Source organism: Macrobrachium rosenbergii, chromosome 15, assembly GCF_040412425.1.
Source record: "Macrobrachium rosenbergii isolate ZJJX-2024 chromosome 15, ASM4041242v1, whole genome shotgun sequence".
In the NCBI taxonomy this organism is placed as follows: Eukaryota; Metazoa; Arthropoda; class Malacostraca; order Decapoda; family Palaemonidae; genus Macrobrachium; species Macrobrachium rosenbergii.
Window position 1 is genome coordinate 32,046,243 of NC_089755.1, and position 17,500 is coordinate 32,063,742.

At 36.7% G+C, this 17,500-nt stretch overlaps 1 protein-coding gene across 6 annotated transcripts in view; it reads right to left on the reverse strand.

The window, feature by feature from the left end:
- LOC136846509 (uncharacterized) overlaps window positions 1-17,500 on the reverse strand; it is a 194,452-nt gene that overhangs the window by 10,556 nt on the left and 166,396 nt on the right. For 3 of the 6 annotated variants that reach the window (XM_067117351.1, XM_067117353.1, XM_067117354.1), the window contains 4 exons: window positions 7,521-7,766; window positions 6,852-7,055; window positions 6,091-6,308; window positions 1,332-1,418 (listed from right to left, as the gene is read on the reverse strand). In XM_067117351.1, the coding sequence (XP_066973452.1) occupies window positions 1,332-1,418; window positions 6,091-6,308; window positions 6,852-7,055; window positions 7,521-7,766 (755 nt within the window). The remainder of the gene's footprint in view (window positions 1-1,331; window positions 1,419-6,090; window positions 6,309-6,851; window positions 7,056-7,520; window positions 7,767-17,500) is intronic. The other 3 variants (XM_067117352.1, XM_067117355.1, XM_067117356.1) reach the window with 1 other exon arrangement.

Consider the following 17,500-nt stretch of genomic DNA (forward strand, 5'->3'; position numbering starts at 1 on the left):
CAAATATTAATTCATGTAACAAATAATATAGTTACTTTGCACGAAACATTACCAGAGACAAATAACACTACAATGGTTCTTCAAAACATATTTGTTTACGAATTACATATTTCTACGTGGTACAGAGATGACTTCGGGTTGCTACAATGCATAGTATTACTCTTGCAAAATATACATTGTTCTACGTTTCATGTAACAGTAATGAAAGATAACTCAATATACGTCCACGTTTTTATTTCTTCTCGACGAAATACAGGTCTGGAAAAGATCTATGTCTACACATGGTGCCAGAAAGGTAGGTAAACAGGACTGTCTTTCCATTGTTTTTTCACATTCTATATTTGTTGCGGGGAAGAGGCTCGTTCGAAGGAACGCCAGGTGGGGCCTAATCTCCATCAGACACTCCAAGGCATTTCGAAGTGATTTTGGATCCCAGTTTTATCTGTTAGCATTTCTGCTCTTTGGAACGAGTCTTCCTCTTCTCTTTTGTGAACTTCAAGTAAGGGGAAGTTGAGGAAATATTGATTCGAGTCCGGATCTTAATTTCTTTTCGGGAAACTATAACACTTTTCCATCGACCTGCAAGGTTGCTGCACCTAATTTTTCCATCAGACTTTTTCCTTTTCATGAAATGTTCATGAAAAAATGAAAAAAACGCCTTCAGAACATCATAGGATGAAGGCTTACCATAGATAGTACATATAGTGCTACTGGTACAAGAAAGGAAACTATTGTACTCTGATGTTTAGTGAATTCACCATTTATATTTTTCTTCCAATGATTTAGCTGGTAATGCTGTTGAGATATATCCGATGTCAAGTATTCGGAAGACAACTATGATTAAAACGTTTTGAATGATAACTCATTTTATACCTTTAAACTTTATGAATGTACATTATTAATCAAAAACATATGGGCTTATTTGTATCAATAAATAACCAAAATCAGTTCCATGTCTTTTGTGGGGCTTAACTCCGACAACCCAAGCAAAATTGATTGTACAGTGACGACTTTCTGGTCTTACAAGCTGATTACAGGCAATCTAGAGAATGAAAGGACTCTTCTTACATTTGGTATCAACTACGCAATACAGGAACTTTACAAGAGAACACGGACCAAATCTCCACTCTACTGTAAACGAAATACCGTAAGATTTTCCAATCTGTCTACAAATTCGACATGACTTCAACTCACGCTAACAAACGTGGTTCAGGCTCGTACAAAAAAAAAAAAAAAAAAAAAAAAAAAAAGAAATGAGACAAATCTACAAGCGTCTTTTTGGACAAGAGGAATTGGGCCAGTGAAAACGCTCCTTGAAAGACATCACCTACCGGCTCTCGGGAGTGTTTCTGCCTTCGCTATTGACGTCACAAGATGCATAGCTGCCCGCTTTGGATGGCGTTGACTGGACCGAGCCTCTGCATTGGTTAGCCAACGTTTTACTTCGGTTATTAATGTGATTTGCATCCCCCTCTTCTAGCATATTTTGATTCTCTTTATTCCTTTTCTTAAATCTTATTTGTTTGTGTGATACCCGTACTGAAGGGATTGTGGCAAGGCTTACTTTTTGAGGATAAGCTTTGCATCTCTATCTATCTATCTATCTATCTATCTATCTATCTATCTATCTATCTGTCTGTCTGTCTGTCTGTCTGTCTATATATCTACATGACCATCTATCTATCTATCTGTATATCTATCTACGTGACCATCTATCTATCTATCTATCTATCTATCTATCTATCTATCTATCTATCTATCTATCTATCTATCTATCTATCTATCTATCTACATGACCATCTATCTATCTATCTATCTATATGACTATCTATTTATCTATCTATCTATCTATCTATCTACATGACCATCTATCTATCTATCTATCTATCTATCTATCTATCTATCTATCTATCTATCTATCTACATGACCATCTATCTATCTATCCATCTATCTCTCTATTAGCTTATCAAAAAATTTCTTATCATAACTAGTTCTCAGCATCATTTTACAAAATTTAATTTTGGTAACCTCTCTCTCTCTCTGTCTCTCTCTCTCTCTCTAAATGAGCTTTGAGTTACTTCAATTCTTTATCTAACCCTTTATCAGGTGTATCAGTTTAATTGAGTATCTATTCCAAAATAAACATTATTATATCAACAAGGCAAATTATGGTCTGTCTCTTCATAAATTAAATGACTCCAGATATAATTATTCATTAATGGACTCTAATTTTCCTATCTGGAAATATTACTTAAACAGAAGTAGAATAGAGGAAAATATAGAATTTAGGCCAAAGGCCAAGCGCTGGGACCTATGAGGTCATTCAGCGCTGAAACGTAAATTGACAGTAAAAAGATTTGGAAGGTGTAACAGGAAGAAAACCCCGCAGTTGCACTATGAATCAATTGTTAGGAGTGTGAAAAGCAAGATGGAAGAAAGAGACTATGAACGGAGGTGCAGTAAAAGACAGAAAAAGGAATGAAAGGGGTTGCAGTTAGGGGCCGTAGGGATGCTGCAAAGAACCTTAAGTAATGCAAACAGTGCCCTGCATGAGGTGCACTGACGGCACTAACTCCCTAGGGGTATTGACAGAAGTAGAGACCTCTCAAAATTGCCAAGTACGTTCTATAGTAATACAAAATTTCTTAGAAATGGCTTCATATCTACACCTTTATCTACAGCATGTATTTACAAACATATATAATTTATATATATATATATATATATATATATATATATATATATATATATATATATATATATATATATATATATATATATATATATATATATATATATATATAAACTGTAGATAATTGACTAATGAAAAATTTATTCTTCAATATTCTTTATCTTTTATCATGACTTCCAACCTTCCAACCCTTCTAAGATGAGTAAAATCACTTCCTGTACTAAAATCCCCTCATTACAGAATGAATAATAAAAACCTACTTTAACAATAGTTATTCTGCTCAAAAACAGATACTATAATATAATTATAAATATATGCAATAAAATCTATTACATATATCAAGATAAAAAGTTTTAATGTGCTGCAGTCTGGCTATAATCTGTTACATATCAAACATTCTTTTACTGAAAAATACATAAATAGGATAATACAGAATATATATTTAAATAAGATAGCAGTGCGGTGATGGTACTCATCACCAATGGGGGTATATATTAAATCATTATTTTTTACATCGAAAAATCAGAATAAATAAAACTCATATCATAATTTAAAATAAATTGAAATACACCTAATGAGGCGAGTTCCATTACTGTCTCTTATATACTGCTTGTGTTGTCAGCGAATAAGTGGAACATTAACGGTTTTTGTGATAAATGAAAAAATGGCCTAGCAGAATGTTATGTGTATTAAATTAACATTTTCATGAGGATTCGTAAGCTAGCACCACCGTCGATTGTAGGTGGAGAATTTTTTCATGAAATATTATTTTAGGGTTCACAAAAGATTTGCAACCCCGAATGCCATCTGCGTAAAGAAGTGCTGGTGATTGATTACCTGTAAGGGGATATATTTGTGTTACGGTCCGTTTGTCTGTTTGGTGGTAGCATTATGCAAAAAGATATGAGTGGATTTTGACGAAACTTTGACCATACGTGGACTTCATGGCTGCCAGCAAGTCATTAAATTTGCATAGAGGTCTGAATATGATAAGGGGTCTTTTGAGTTTGAGTGGGTGGTGTTGAATTACTCATCCTTTTGGGAGATTTTCTGTCTGCGATGAGGGAACAGACATATACTCTCCTTTTAATAAAAGCCAGGGAAAATGAAAGGGGGAAGGGATTTCCAGAGCTTGGCAAATGCAGATCAAAAAATAAAAAAGAATATATTAGAATAGGTGGCCTGACTGGTGTTACAACTATTGGAAATCGCTAAAAAAGTATCGGTAGAAAAGAGATAAGGATGTCCCTTTCAGCAGAGGATAGGTAGTTTGGGAAATTAGTTTATAACTGATTGGTTCTATCCACTTGGCGTCACAGCATCGAAGTGACAGAGAGGAACAATGACTGAACAACTACAAGGAGGGATGAGTGTTCTAATCGAATAATTTGATCCTACTGGCATCTCAAAATCAAAGGCTATTAACAAGACAGAGATGAACAATGGCTGTAAAAGTACCTGTAGAGAAAGAGACAACGATGCCACCTAGCGAAGATGGAAATTAGTTTGTGAGTGATTAATTTTATCCAATAACACCTTAAGGAATAGACGTGCCAGAAAGAAAGAGGTAAGGAGGCATTATTGATTGTAGGGATTGTCTTGCATTCATTGGACTCGAGGTGCGTAACAAAAGACGAAACGCCTTTAATATAACAATTGTATTTAAAGACAGAAAAGAAATGGTTAATATAAAGCCAAAGTAACTGGAGTAAAGAAAATGAAGTGTTTGAGGACTTGAAAACAAGCTTGACGTAGCCTAAATACCCTCAATGTTAAGAATAACAGTTTCAGTAGCAATTATAACACGCAATCTGAAATATTAATCTTTGTTTTGTTAGTTTTCGGACGAGAAAAATAAAACGTCAGTGCATTACATAGTACATCTCATGAAATTATATATCAGTTATACAGCAATATTTCATTGGAAAATGCCCACTGTGGCCTTGGGATATAGCTGAAATTGATACTGTCTTGTTAAGTACTTAAGAATTTTCTAAACTGCATTTCATTTAGTGATATTCTACTCGGTCTTGGAACACAGAACAACGATACTATGATGTGACATAAAAGTAGCTAAGTTATTTTTGAATTTCAACTCAAGCTTTAATAATCAAAGTAGCAATAACCAACGTAGACTCCTTAACATGCATAATATAATGTTATCAGACAAAAGTACCAAAGAAATATTGTGTGATAAGTTATGCAATAATACATACATGAACTTTAACACAATGTAATCATATGTAAGTACCAGAGGAATATTTGAATTATGTGTTATGCAGTAATATCCATGCCGCTCCTTAACAAACATCAGCTATAGTATGAAATTATCCTTTAAAAGTACCGAAGTAATATTTGAATCGCACATTATGTAGCAACATCCAGTGAGTGTTCTTTTTCGAAATACAACTGGAAAGCTCAAAATGGTATGATGGTATAACGTCGGTACAATAGCATGTTTCATAACAGACTTTCATACCCCCTTGACCAGCAAGAACGCTACTACACTGATTGGAAGTCCGAAATGGCATAACTTTTATGGCTGCAGTGTGTGTTTTGTACTACAAAGTTGAGACGTTTTCTTTTTATTTCCTGTTTATGGAAACGAGAATACTTCAGGGGAACCCGCTTGCAATTTCAGACTTAGAGGATTGCTTAAGAAACGCAATTATCATCTAGAGCTAATAATTCTATGTTGTATTTCGACATTACTTTTAAATACCCGAAGAGAAGCACGTATTGAATAGAGCAAAAACGGTTGGATTTGCATATGCCAAAATAAATGTACATATACTCACAGATATATTACATATACAGTATGTGTGTGTATCTATCTATCTATCTATCTATCTATCTATCTATCTATCTATCTATCTATCTATATATATATCTATCTATCTATCTATCTATCTATCTATCTATCTATCTATCTATCTATATATATATATATATATATATATATATATATATATATATATATATCTATCTATCTATATATATATATATATATATATATATATATATATATATATATATATATATATATATATTTGTGTAAAGTTTCTTCTGTCTTTGTTTATTCTTCGTAAAGACAGGCAACTAAAAATACACTCCATAAGGAGGTAATATATTAATAGAGAAAGAGAGAGAGAGAGAAAAGAGAGACAGACTGAGAATAATAAAATGGTATATACTCAAACAAGTATTTCTACAAAGTCAAATTTTTAAAAACAATATCAAATGATGCTGGGGCAAAATATACATCCTAAGCTCGGTAAAATGTTTTACTACCGCAAATGATAATGACAAAATGAAAAGATAAAATAAAAAGCCTAAAGTCGTAATTAACAAACGTTAATATGAACCCAAGACCAACTAAAATGAATGAAGGCCTTACCCGCTGGCAGCTGATTTGATATCAATGGCGTCGAGGTCATCCTGTGACCGGTTGAGCTTTCCCAGAGTCAAGAAGGAATCGGCAAGGACGGCTTTGGCTGTGGCCAAGTCCTGGGCCAGCCTGGCCACGATAGACCCCGCCCTCTGGGTGCTCTCGTGCAGTCCCACCAGGGAGGTCTCCTGCTCACACTCGTGCTCAATGCGGTCTAAGCCCCGAGCCTGTGGAGGAAGGAGGTAGTGTCATTAAGGAATGGTCTGATAAGTTCTTTTTAAAAGCAAAGAACGATGGTAATGGGACTAATGAAGGTCAGCAGGCGTCATTTTGGAAGGAGTAGTTCAGTAAGATTTTGATTTTGTAACCTTAGTTGTCTTCTAAATATAAAGGGTTCAAATGTGTGGCGTCAATGTGACGGCTACATGTAATAGAATTTTACTGGCAAAAGCAGTGGAATTTATTATGACTGTTTATTATGGCAAAGATCATAATGGATTACGATGATAAATGGAACTTCTGTTATTAAGAATCAAGTTCATTCTTTTTCTTATCATTAGTTAATAAGTTAACTTTGGAGAGAAGAAATAATTGAATTCGTGCTAACTAGTGTACATAAAAAATTTATTAGTGTATATGAATAGGTTTGTCCTTGAGTACACCCTCACAAACCATCTGAAGAGTAATGGCATCTTTAAACTTCAGTACTGATAAAATATTTCCTTAGTCACGACAATTCCGGACCAGCTCTGAACTGCACCGTTCCCTACCTCGTCCTTCTTATCGCTGTCGAGGCTCTTCAAGTCGGCCTTCAGCTGCTTCTCGTATGCTCTGGCGGCATCCAGCTGCCTGAGAAGGTATTTCCTCTGGTCATGCCTCAGCCTCCTTGTCTCCTGAAGGAGACTGCGAGCCTCGTTCACGGAAGACCTCACCTCTGCTCGCAAAACAGCCACGGCTTGGTCGTGATCACGCACCTGGCAAAGGATTGTAAATAGAATTACCTCAAATTATACAATTTCATGGTTATCAAAGGCCCGAAAGGGAGAAGGGTAGTGCCGTCAATGCACTTTACGTGATGCACTGTAGGCATTAATAAAGGTTTGCAACGTCCCTTCAGCCCCTAACTGCACCCACGTTTTAGCTCCGCTCCCATTTCCTTTCTTCCAACTTGCTGTCCAACCACTCCAACGCTTTCTTTTCACTGTCTTAATCGCTGAAAGGCTGAAAGCGCCCCAGTGTTTGGCTCTATAGCCAATATTTCATAAATGAAATCATGTTAACCAGTGAACATTTTGACTCTTCAAGATTGTCTATGGAAAGCTTAACATTTCAAAGCCAACATTAATTTTATGGTTACGAAAAGGAAAACAGCCAAGCTAGAGAGTACTCGTTTATATAGTAGCATATATTTTCACAAAGATGAAAATGTGGGTTCCTACCTTATGCCCCTGGGACTCCCTATGGGCCAGCACGGTGCAGTCGCGACAGAGGGGCATCCTGCAGGTGTCGCACCAGAAGTTGATCCTGGCGGAGTGGGCGGGGCAGTTGTCCCGGTTGGGCGTGGCTCCTGCTTCGTGCAGATTGAGGGAGGACATGTTGAGAAGGATCGTACACAGCTGAGTGTTGTCAGGTAACTTGTCCGCCGACTTCGCCTCCGTCACGCGCGTGCAGGTGGGGCATTTCACCTGGAGACAGACAAATGAAGATATGGCATCAATTAAGACATTTGCGTCATCGTTATGATTCCTTCAGAAATGGAAGGCTAATTTGTTTCGTCTTCCTGTAATGCTTTGTTTCATTCTAATCTCTCTCTCTCTCTCTCTCTCTCTCTCTCTCTCTCTCTCTCTCTCTCTCTCTCTCTCTCTCTCTCTCTTGCAGTTAGCTCTGTCATTATGGTATTATTATTACGTGTCAAAAACTTGCAAGACATGAGGAACTTTTAATAGAACTATGGTGGAAAAAATAACGAAAATACCATGTAACTTTTCGCCTCTCCACTGATTTTATGTCAGAAACATATCACTATCCGTATTGTTTATTCCAATCATTGATTCTATGATTATTAAACAAAAATTGCAAATCTACGAACGGAACCAGCTTAAAAGCCCATTAATTTGTAAGTGTGTCCCACAGGGCAGAGGGCCTATGAGTGTCAATAAAAAAATGGGAAAAGTATTATTATTATTATTATTATTATTATTATTATTATTATTATTATTATTATTATTATTATTATTATTATTATTATTATTATTATTATTAAAAAATACTCATAATAGCATGAGTCTTAAAATGGAGAAACAAATCCACATTTATGTATATGTACATATGTTTAAGGATAAGTCTGTACAGATAGCTTTCGGGAATCTGTACATATTTATCCTTCAAGATGTGTACATAAACATAAATGTGGATTTGTTTCTCCATTATTATTATTATTATTATTATTATTATTATTATTATTATTATTTATTATTCAGAACATAAACCTATTCATATGGAACCAGACAATAGCGGCCATTGCCCTGAAAAGAACATGGTATCAAAACAAACAACAAAGATTGATAATTTGACAAAGGCTAATACGTTTATACACAAACATTATATCGTTTTACTTTTTTTATTTCCTCAGCCAATTTGGCACGAACTAATCAAATAATATTTCATAGTCGTTGGTTTGGAAGTTCACAGCCTAACGACAGTCATGAAAACTATATTATTAGCACATAAATATTAGCTCTTCATAAAGATTACCCACGTATCTCCTCTCTAATGTATTCTTTAGCGAAACGTCTCCCTCGTGACAAACATTCTTGCCTAATTAATGTTCGGAAGCAGGAAGAAAAACAGAAGCGTTTTTCTTTCTGAAAGAAAGGCGACGGCGGGTGGTGGCTTAATATTTCGTCGAGAAACGCGAGATGAAGAACAAGAGGAAGAAGAAGTAAATCGTCTTTTATAGTCTTCGAAAAGTCTCTCGGGGGAAGCTTATCCTCAGCTCTCCTTGCAAGTGGGAAAAAGGGGGATTCTTTTCCTAACTCCTAAAGAGACATGTCTTGTTTTCTCTCCAGATTCATTTTCGTCCGTTCGTGTTTTGGTCACTTGGTTTGTTTGCTTAAAACGCTAGATTTTTAAAATTTTATTTTAATGAAAAGGCCGACGCAACGGTGAAATAAAGTTAATCGTGATTGGTTACACCTGAGGTGCAATAGCCAATCAAAATGAAGGTAGTACCTTCAATGATATCGGTTCCTCAAAAAAGAGACCTTGTCTTGCCCAGGTTTGGAGGAACGACTAGTCAGAAAGAGGAGTAGACGTCCAGAGTTTGATCGTAGAAGGAACGAACCTCAATTTCTTATGTTTTAGAACTCTAAATTCGTTTACTCGTTCACCAAGAGATCCCACCGCATAAGATGCGGCGCACCTCCATATATTAATTTCTCCTTTGTAGGTTACGTGTTATAAATTCTAATTTTAACACGACAATGTAGAGCAACCTGATGCAACTGATGCATTATAAACGATGTATTTGCATAACTGCTTAGGTATCGGTGTCATTTTTCACGGGACAGGCACACCAGTTGCTTTATACGTGATATATCATATCCGCTGGAGTTTCTTGTCAACACGAAATAAAACTGGAAAAAAAGAAAGCAATGAAAAATTTGACCGAATGTGCAAATCAATACTAGTCGCATAATAGCTTCCAAACTGGGAAATATTGTTTGTCTTGTACAGCCAGAATATGTGTTTGCGTCTATTTGCACATACGCATGCGATAATATCATTATTTGGGTCAGTTTTTCTTTATGCTTCTTATCGAAAATTTGAAACAAAATAACCTCGAGCAACCTACTGTACAAAAAAGTCTACTGTATGTGGTTAGGTATGGACATTGTATTCTAACATAAGTTTTCATTTCATTTACAGATCAGACTATGGGCATCTTTCACTTCTAATTTACCAGAGTAAATCAGAAGTATATAGTTGCGACGCCAGGTTTCATAAACAGATTCTTCTAGGCGTTCATTCTCTAAAATTTACGTGCTCTGTTTTGTGGGTATAAATACACATTACCATTAATGATAACAATACTTAATAATATCATATTTTCGTATTAATACTATAATGGGACAGTGATAAGAAGGGAGCAACACTCTACAGTCATGTCTAAGTCAAAATTGGTTAAGAAAGTTACAAAACGTTGAGAGCTATCGGAAGACTGATTGACTAGTCAGTATTATCATCGACAGCCATAATTCAATCATCAGAATTAGGCTGACATAGTAAAAATGACATATGAGGCGTTTAGCTTCGAATCTAGAAAAATGGACTCTAACCACCCAAGACAGGAAGCCTCCAGGCTTTGGAAGCTGTACCCCTGGCTTTTAAAAGAGGAGACGAACGGGGGTACATCGAACAATAAAAGCACTTGGTGTTTGCGCGACTGTTTTCCTTCCTCAGCCAAAACAAGAGGATCCCATAAGTCAAAAGGTGATCGGAGCATTGTCTACAACAACAGAGAAAGCCAAGTGGGAATGCCAGGTGGAATGCCAGGTGGCAATTCCAGGTAGCCGTCGTGGCATTTCCATTCCTAGGAACGAAAGAAACTTTGGCAGGACATAACAACAGCTGAGTTCAAAGATGCTTTATGAGAAGAAACTGATATGCGCAAATGGATTGCCCTTTAGTTTGCTTGATTTCAGTTTTATAAGTTTTTATTCAGATTTGGATTTTATACCCCAAATATCTACTTCCATTATAGAATAAAAACCTCATCCTCCACTTTATCCTTTCAAAACAACTTGAGGTTAAGCCTTTACTTTTGAAAGCAAAAAAAAATAAATAAAAAATGTATGTATATATATATATATATATATATATATATATATATATATATATATATATATATACATACTACATACATACATCAAACATTATTAGTATATGAATACTTTTTTAATCTGATGGTAAATATCTTCAGCTGATATCGCTGAAGCTAATTGTGATTGGCCTAAGATCGTACCAGTACAATACCTAAACCAATCAAAAGCAAGATAAAAGTTTCTCTGACATCCATAAGTCACAGTATCATTGACAACGTTGAAAGCATCTTTCATCACCTTGGGGAACTTCGAAGCAGAAAACAGGCGAACCTTCCGAATTAACGAAAGAATCGAGGAAGACATATTAGCAATAAATTCAAAATTTCTGTTTTTATACATTCTTTTGGGATGCGGTTGCTATCACGATGCCCTTTCTCGCCCTACTTGACTCACCACATTCACCTGACGACTAAGTACAAAATTTAATGAACTGATCAACAGGGTCTCAATTGGTTTGATCAAGAAAGGGCCACTAACATCCCTTCCATGTGATTGCACTCTGGTCCTTCGCTTTGCGGAGATCTCGTCTACGCGCAGGCGCATCTGTGTATGGACAGACGAGCAGTTAGATCGAGTAAGCGCTTGATTTAAAGACGTTGAATAAAAGGCAACTTTGTAATTAATCTAAACGTTTTTCTTTTTCGGAAACGCGAACAAAAAACAGGTCCTCTTAAAATAGGAAAAAGCTGAACGTTTCCTCGCGATTAATTTCCTCACTTTTGTCCGCGCAAGAACGAGCACAATCTGAGGGTATTCATGAACAAACAAAAGGAAGGCTTGAATAAAAGATATAATATTTCTGCAGCATTTTGTTATCCGTTCATGGAACGTTAGAACGCGAAATTCAAGTGTCTCTCCCAACTTTCATTTGGAAAATATCCCAAGAATTTTACATGGAACAGAATCGACTGGAAGCTGATCAAATGAAAGCGGGCTTGTATTTCTTGATCACGAAGTGGAATTTGCTGAAAACTGATTAAACGCGAGCATATTTTTCAGGACGACGAAGTAGAATTGGTTGAAAAATGGCTTAATGAAATCCTATTTGATTTTCTGTGAGCATTTACGACGAACTCCCGCGATTCGCTCGGTTTTAACTTTTAACAGAGAGAGAGAGAGAGAGAGAGAGAGAGAGAGAGAGAGAGAGAGAGAGAGAGAGAGAGAGAGAGAGAGAGAGAGAGAAAGAGAATCTTTCATTAACAGGGAAACAAGAAGACAGATCGATAGACAGGAAGAGATAAAACAGTTGTCAACAGACGAATGTGAAAAAGCAGTCCTGATATGAAAGAGGTTTCTTAGAATTACTCGTAGATTCGAAATGTAAGCTTTTATGGAGGAATTCGAAACAGAAGCAGATTTGAAGATACGAACAGTGTCCAGAGAGGGTTCCCGAGTCATCCAAAAAATGAATAAACATATATCAATTTATCTATTTATTTAAATTGGTTATGATTACACGAGGCTCAGAAATGTGAGGTTAATGGCTAAGCATTATAGGACGCATATCTTGGCGCAGGTGAAGCAGGAAATGCAAGGTTGGTTTCTGTTTTTATTTTTCCAATTAAGATAATCCTTATAAACAGCGTTGCCGCTCTTGCCTCAGTGGCGAGAGAGTGAGAGTGAGAGTTCGAACCCCCGGAGAGGACGGAACGATAAAGGAACGTTCAGTCCTCACTGTACCGTTGTTCGTCTAAATAATGAATTATATTCCCGGTACCTAAGCGACAGTGGTGAATCGCGGTCCGGTTGGAAAAAAGACACCAGGCTTAAAAAGTACATTGTGAAATGTTTGCTGAGAATCGGAAGGCAAACTTAGATAGACAGATATAAATAATTCTATAATGTAAAGATCAAAATATATATCACTCATGATTAGAAATCGTGCGCTTGACTTTCTGGTGTTTGATCAAATATGTCTGATCTCATAATTAGCTTCAGTAGTCCAAGGCAATTCATACTGCAGTCATATATGTGGAAAGCAGAATAACGTTCGTCAGGAAAATTTACCCAGGTTAATGAACGCTGCCTCTTCACATGATGAAAATAAACAGATTCAACCATCCGACTTGTTTAAATTTATTTCCCCTCAAAAGCAGGTTGGAAAATAATATCATTTACTAATCCTATAGGCTGTCATCCTGCAATATGTGTATATAATATATATATATATATATATATATATATATATATATATATATATATATATATATATATATATATATATATATATATATATATATATATATATATATATATATATAGTGTGTGTGTGTGTGTGTGTGTGTGTGTGTGTGTATAAATGATACTTATATTTTTTAATTTTACAAAACATAATTGACGAAAAAATTTTTTTATTTTTGGCTTCGTGTATTTCTGTGCTTTCCTTTTTCTTTCTCCTTTCCTAAAATGCTCTCCTACATTATTGCTGTCTTTGACGTTCGATCTATAAAATGGCTGATGAAAAAACAGCTTCCTTCGGTCCCCTTTAAATTTGGAGAGCGAGTGACAGGATTTTTCATAAATTATATTCTGGTTCGACTATCGTCAGCCACCATCTGCTCTCCCTTACTTGAGATACCTGGGAACCTTATGTGTTGTAAGAATATCAAGTCTCGCTTTAGAGCTTTACTTATTTACTTATATTTATCAATTCATTTATTTATTTATATATTTATTTATTTATATTTGTAGTCTTTCATTGTTTACAAGTTTGTCAGATACAAATGTTTGACCGGATCTGCAGATTTCGGGTTAAATATGACCATTTTAATTCGTCTATGCACCAACGTTAAAAAGTCTCGTAAAAATTTCTTCTAAAACCTAAAATTTTAAATTTACCTTTATTTCGCCTTCTTTGAAAAACTAGCTAAGTATATAATTCAAAACGTAATGAAAACAAGTACAAACACTTTAAAATGTGATATCGTATTGGAAGATTGAAAATATTTCGCTCTCACTAATACATTCAAATCTAGCCCTGGGATTAACATGAAACCCGATCATGGGTCTCCCCAAAAGCACCTCTGGCGTCGAATCCAACGACAGTCGCCCCGAGGTCAGACGAAGTCTTCAACAACGGTCGAGTCGACCTTCGATAAGGTTCTTTCAACCTACCTCCAGATAGGGCGCGTGAGGAAAAGAAAAGAATCTCTTCAAAGAATTCCCTTTGTCGACACTTCTGTCAAAGTGAAGACCAACTTCACTAACCCATATCAGGAGGAGTGAGCGGGAAAGAATGCAGTGATGTATTTTTCTTTCTTCTCCTATTCTTTAGGAAAGGGTGGCGGCGGAGGCAACACCCCGGGCTCTCTTCACTCTCCCCCTCCCCCCACTCCAAGATTTTTAGTTTCCTTTCCCTACCATGGGAAAGGGGGGCGATGGAGGGTAACCCTTCCTAAGGTTCTAATGGAGGTCTTCTCCCGTGAGGTTCTCTTTCCTTTTCAGCCATTATGGAATTGGAATTGGAACTGGAATTGGAATATACCTATGAGGTCGCTCAGTGCTGAAAGGGAAATTGAGAGTAAAGGAGGTTTAAGATGTGTAACAGGCGGAAATCCTCGCAGTTCCACTATGGCACAATTGTTAGGAGAGGGTGGATAGTAAGATGAAAGAGAGAGAATATGAACTGAGGTACAGTAAAAGAATGAAATGGGTTGCAGCCAGGGGCCAAAGGGATGCTACAGAGAACCTTAATAATGACTGATGACACTACTCTAGAAGGGTACCTCTCGTGAGGTTTTCCTTCCTTCCCAGCCCCTTTGGAAAGGAGAGCGGTAGAAGGGTACCTCTCGTGAGGTTCTCCTACCTTTCCTACTCTACAAGAAAACCTTCATTGCCTCTCATGAGGTTCCTCCCCCACCCCCTTCTTTACTCTACAGGAGAGATGGATAATGAAAGTAACTCTCCAGAGAAACCCACAAGACCGGGAGAGTGTTTTCTAACGGTGACCGCCCTATAGTCCGAAGGCCCGAGTCCGTCCGATTCCGAAAGTCAGCAGGCCCGATAAAGGTCCGAGTCCGAAAGTCAGAAGGCCCGATAGTCCGACGGACTGTAGTAGCTAATACGGCAAAAATTTACCCGACTATCGGACCTTCGGACTATCGCCTTCGGACTATCGGGCCTTCGGACTAACGGACTGTAGTCTTTCTAACAGCCCAAATAGTACCCCACCATCAACGCCTGTCTCAAAAATCTAATTTTTATCAAATTAAGTAAATGTAACACTACGTGGAAAATTATGTACTGAACTTGTAATAGTTAAAATATACAGACAGACAGACAGACAGAGATGGGGCTGACTCTGTAACAAAGCAGTTTGGAAATTCAAGCACAGTACATAAAAGAGAACTGAGTCTAGCAAACCGCCTGATATTCCGTATTGCAACCGAAAATCTAATAGCCCCTGAGGTGTTTAAGATGATATACAAATGCCCCATTGAGATACTTTTCAGTTATAAGAAACCTGAACGAAAGAAGACAGAATTAGAGCAATGAAAATGTGAGCTGTTGATTTCTGACCCCAATGAAAAAATTAATGTCACTGTTACCGTTTCTGTCCACAGGCGTGATCTGACTTCATTGGTACTGTTTAACCCCTATCATGATCTGACCTCCCTGGTACTCTTTGCTTTCAAAGGCATGATTTCATTTCACGATCTGACCTCCCTGGTACTCTTTACTATCAAAGGCATGATTTCATTTCACGGATGCAATTCAGCTTTACTGGCATGACTTTAGTTCACTGCTACTATTCAACTTTACGTGCGTGATTTGATTTCAATGGTAAAGCTACACTTCACTAGAAATATTTTACTTCAGTGTTAATACTGAAATACACTGACATGATTTGATTTAACGTCATACCAAACTTTATTGGCATGGTTTGACTTTACTGGTAATATTAACTATACTAACTTGACTGGCTTCGCTGGTGATATCAAATATTACTAGCATGATTTGGCTTCAAGGAATATGAAAATACATCTCGTGATTTGATTTCATTGGTAATATCAAGTTTCATTAGCATGATATGACTTCACGTAATAAGAAACCACACCAGCAGGATTTGACTTTAATGATAATGTTATGCATCATCAACAGATTTTTTTTTCATTGGTAATATTAAACTTCACGAAACATGACTTGGCCTCATTGTTGATATTAACCTTCTGTAGCAAGATGTGGCTTCATTCTTAATATTAAATTTCATAATGCGCTTGACTTCATGTAATATCAATCACATTATTAATATGAAAATATTATGACATGATTTTTCAACCCTAGAAATACTAGACTTCACTGGCAAGATCTGATTCCAATAATAATATCAAACATCATCACCTTGATTTGGCTTCGCATTTTGCCAGACTCTAATTGCATGATTTGGCTTCAATAACATTATGAAAATTCACTTCCCTAATTTGACCTCACTGGTACTAAACCTCATCGGTAAGATATAACTTTTCTATATGGTTCACTATTAATAAAGCAACAAGTATTATTATTATTATTATTATTATTATTATTATTATTATTATTATTATTATTATTATTATTATTATTACCCAGTCTTCACTCTCTGGTCGCTTATAGCACGACCCGGCCGGGGTGGATTACGGCAATTCAGAACAAGTTTAGTACCCGTAAACAATATATTGGGTATTACACTCGAGAAAATGTATACGCATTTTCTTATTATTATTATTATTATTATTAAAGTTCTCCGAAAACCGTGTTCACTGTTATCACCCACTCATCCCTCTTTGCTCTTAATAAGACCATTATGTACGCCGGGAAGGAGCAAACGGCCTATTATCCCCTCTCTCTCTCTCTCTCTCTCTCTCTCTCTCTCTTCATAAGTGTAGATTTATCACAATCATAAAATAGGAGCCCGTCACCTTTATGCTTCACACTCCAGAGCTTTCTGTGTTCATCATTAGCGTATCTGAACCGGAACAATATAACGAGGCGATGTTCGGCCGTTTCAACACTGTAGTTCAGAAGAACGAACCAGCGTTCGGATCTCGAATCACCGGTAAACTATAATTATGCGCCGTCCGCAAGGGGCACAGAAGTGACATTACTTCATATTCGTAGCTGGTTCCCAACACCTAGATCGCTTCGATGGGAACGAATTATGTTGCAGCTTCGTGTTCGTTTGCAAGAGGTTTGAACTTGGATTTAATAAGAATGTATCTAGCTAGGATCACGTTCGTAAAATGAAGCGTTATGACATTCATTCGATATCCCCGTACAGGTTTGTGAGGAAAAGAACACCTTCCTGCCCGGGTTCATTCACTTGAGTTTGAATCGGTTCGTGAACAACGTAGTGAAGTTAGATCTGCGCTCAGTCACTCACATCTACCGTAAGTGCGGATTACGTAGTAAGCAGTTTCTTTAGAGAGAAAAGTGTTCTCTTTAAAAACCATCAGTTGAAGAGAGAGAAATGAAAACAGGGGTTGCGGATTCACGTGCGTTGGCCGCGTTGCTAACAAAGTGCGTTCTGGGTGGATGTTAACGGCATTCTTTTCTGAAAG